Genomic DNA, 2,960 nt, shown 5'->3' with positions numbered 1-2,960 from the left:
AGGTGCATGGGGAGGCAAAAATTTAGTCACCCTTTAGTCCCGGTTCGTAATACGAAGCGGGACTAAAGGGTCCAAACGAACCGGGACTAAGGGTTTTCATGATGAACCGGGACCAATGCCCCCCATTGGTCCCGGTTTGGTTCAAAACGGGGACATTTACTTGGGACGAAAGACTTCTTTTCCACTAGTGACTAGGACCACCACCCGGCAAAACTTGTACATGGTCTACAAGGCCGTGTACTCGTCCATGCGTATGTAATCATTCTGATTCTGAGCATCTACAGGAGCTCATATGCAAGACACCTCAAGGATGATGTGCACTTCTGTGCACTTCTGTTTAGAAGTGAAACCATATAATCTAGTGCAATCTTTTTTGCGGAAAAAAATGTATCGTACTCTCACACATGTTTGACAATCTTTCGGAAGTTTACTTTGTTCATCCGAAAGCGGCGTCGAAAGGTTTTGAGCTTATGCATGGCGTCGTCCTTGAAATAATTGTCTTCAAATATCTCGGTTCCGACCATCTGGTGATGGTCTATGTTCTTCCTCTTCCCTTTAAGTGAACCATCAATGCAAGGCGGCTGCAGCTTTGCCCGTAGGTAAATAAGAGAGACGGAGAGAAGGACGCTTTCTTCATCTCGACTGCTGCCTCGGCCTCCTCTTGCATCAGCTATTGAATCATCATCTCGTCGTCGCTATCCATTTATTGGCATCACAAAGCGAGGCAATCAATTGTTTGAACCCTAACTACTGTTTACCGACAAAACTTAGGAAAGAACACTCACCTTGTTAACGTGTCGAACACCTTGTGCGCGACGGTTGTATGGAGGTATCGGGCGGAGTATTGTGTCGTCGACCTCACAAAATGAACAAACGGTCGCTTCTTCTAGGGCTAGCGCTGTGGGATTATTGTATCGTCGACCTCACAAAATGAACAAACGGTCGCTTCTTCTAGGGCTAGCACTTGGGAGCGGCTGTGGGAGCCGTTTTTGGCCCAGAATCCCCAAAAGCCGTCAGATGGAGATGCTCTTTGATGGTGGTTTCTAGAAACAAAATATGTGTGCGCGCACGAAACGAACGGATGCTTGGACGGACGGTTTCATTCTGGGTGGATTCCTCAAGCGATGAGAAGAATCGGTCGGGGAGACGTTGACCTTGTAGTGGGCGTGTGCCAGTGGAAGGGAACGCACCGAGGCCGACGTACCTAGCGACGGCGGAGCCGAACCGTGCAACAGAGGCCGTTCGCAGCCGCGGAAGAGTCCAGAATGCTGCTGTACAGTATGCGTACGTACTATAGATTCATTCCTTGAATCAAAACAAATCACAACAGCTAGCTTACCTAGTACTACTCCAGCAGTGGTAAAAATACCAAAACAATCGACGTCATAGATACTCCTGTACACGTACGTATATACTGTACTACGAACCAAATTAATCTCCCTCCTAGCTTACGCTCCTCTAGCTACCTTGTCGACCGATCGCTGTTCGTAGCTATTAATTCTTCAATCATCCCAAAATGAAGCTAGACAGGTGGCAGCGACTCTGCCGTCGCTATACCATCGGCCGGCGGGGTGCCGTCTTTCTTGGAGGCGGCGGCGGTGGGCGGGCCGACGGGGGCGCGGCACATGGGGCAGGTGCAGTGCGCGCGCAGCCAGGCGTCGACGCACTCGGCGTGGAACAAATGCGCGCACTTGGGGAGGCGCCGCACCGTCTCGCCGGCCTCCACCTGCCCGAGGCACACCGCGCAGTCCGCCGCCGCCTCATTCGCGTCGTCCACGGCCCCTGGGACAACGACGGCGGGGAGCTCGTACGTGAAGGTCGGGAGCGCGGCGATGGCGGCGTCGCTCATGCCGTGGCGCTCGGGCCCCGGCGAGGCGGCGCCGGCCTCCTGGTCCTCCAGGCCCGCGGCGCTCAGGCGTTGGCTGCGTCTGCGGCGGGTGCAGACGTACCAGATGGCGAGGTAGAGGAGGAAGGTGGCGATGCCGATGGCGAAGGAGAGGCCGATGAAGAGCAGCCGCGACCGGTTGCTGTACCTCGAGTTGTCCGCGAACAGCCATGAGTTGGGCGTGTTCATCTTCGAGACTCCTCGATCGATCGGCTTCGTTGCCGGAATAGCGGCAGCCGCAGCAGCAGCAGCAGCAGGTTGTGTAGTGTGGTGTGGTGTATGCTACTGGTGCGCAGCCGTAGCTGCCGGTGCCGGAGGAAGCAAGCAAGCTTGGTGTGCTTTTCTTGTTTTCTTGAGGTCGCGTACGTCTCTGCTGGGCAAAACGGCCGTATATAAAGGGGCCGGGCGGCAGGGATGGGTCGGTCTGAGGCTTCATCGCAACGGCGAGTGAACGCGCAGCAAAGGTGGTCAGTGTTTTCTCGAGCCCAAGTGATGGCAACCGCCATAGATATTTGAGCAAAGCGTGACCCAAACCGATCTATCACCCACGGGGAAGATTGACAGCCGATCCAAGATACACACGAACCACTCATCAATCATCATAGCTCGGTGGTCAGGTCGACCAGATCTGTTACTCTGCTCCACGTGCCTGAGATGAGATCCCTGGATATTTATGTTCTGGGTACCAGATGTATTTTGCCCTGCAGCCCGATTTTTTTTCGCGAAAATGACCACCTATCTATTAATCATCATCAATAGCAGTACAGAGAAAACCTAAAGTAATAAAAATTACAAAAAGATCTTTAAACCACCTAGCGAAGACTGCGAACACCAGAACGAGCCGAAGACGCGCCGCCGTCCTCGCCCATCCATCACTAAGTTGTAAAGTTGAGCATCTCCACCGATTTAGGTTTATGAACTTATAATCGTGAATCAACTCCACAATCAGATTCTAAGTCCATTCCATCCAATATACATCCTTACATTTTATTTAGGATTAGGAATAGGTGTAATCAGAAGTGCTTTTGGCAAGCACTTCTTTGGGATTCTATTGAATTCACAAATTGGATTGTAC

At 52.2% G+C, this 2,960-nt stretch overlaps 1 protein-coding gene across 1 annotated transcript; it reads right to left on the bottom strand.

Annotated features, from left to right (window-relative positions):
- Positions 1–1,448: 1,448 nt before the first annotated feature.
- Positions 1,449–2,086, bottom strand: LOC124659742 (RING-H2 finger protein ATL39-like). Its single transcript, XM_047197559.1, has one exon. The coding sequence runs from the start codon at positions 2,072–2,074 to the stop codon at positions 1,523–1,525; it is 552 nt and encodes a 183-aa protein (XP_047053515.1). The 5' UTR covers positions 2,075–2,086; the 3' UTR covers positions 1,449–1,522.
- Between the last annotated feature and the right edge of the window lie 874 nt (positions 2,087–2,960).

This window comes from Lolium rigidum, chromosome 6 (genome assembly GCF_022539505.1).
Source record: "Lolium rigidum isolate FL_2022 chromosome 6, APGP_CSIRO_Lrig_0.1, whole genome shotgun sequence".
In the NCBI taxonomy this organism is placed as follows: domain Eukaryota; kingdom Viridiplantae; phylum Streptophyta; class Magnoliopsida; order Poales; family Poaceae; genus Lolium; species Lolium rigidum.
This window is presented reverse-complemented; position numbering and strand designations above follow the sequence as displayed.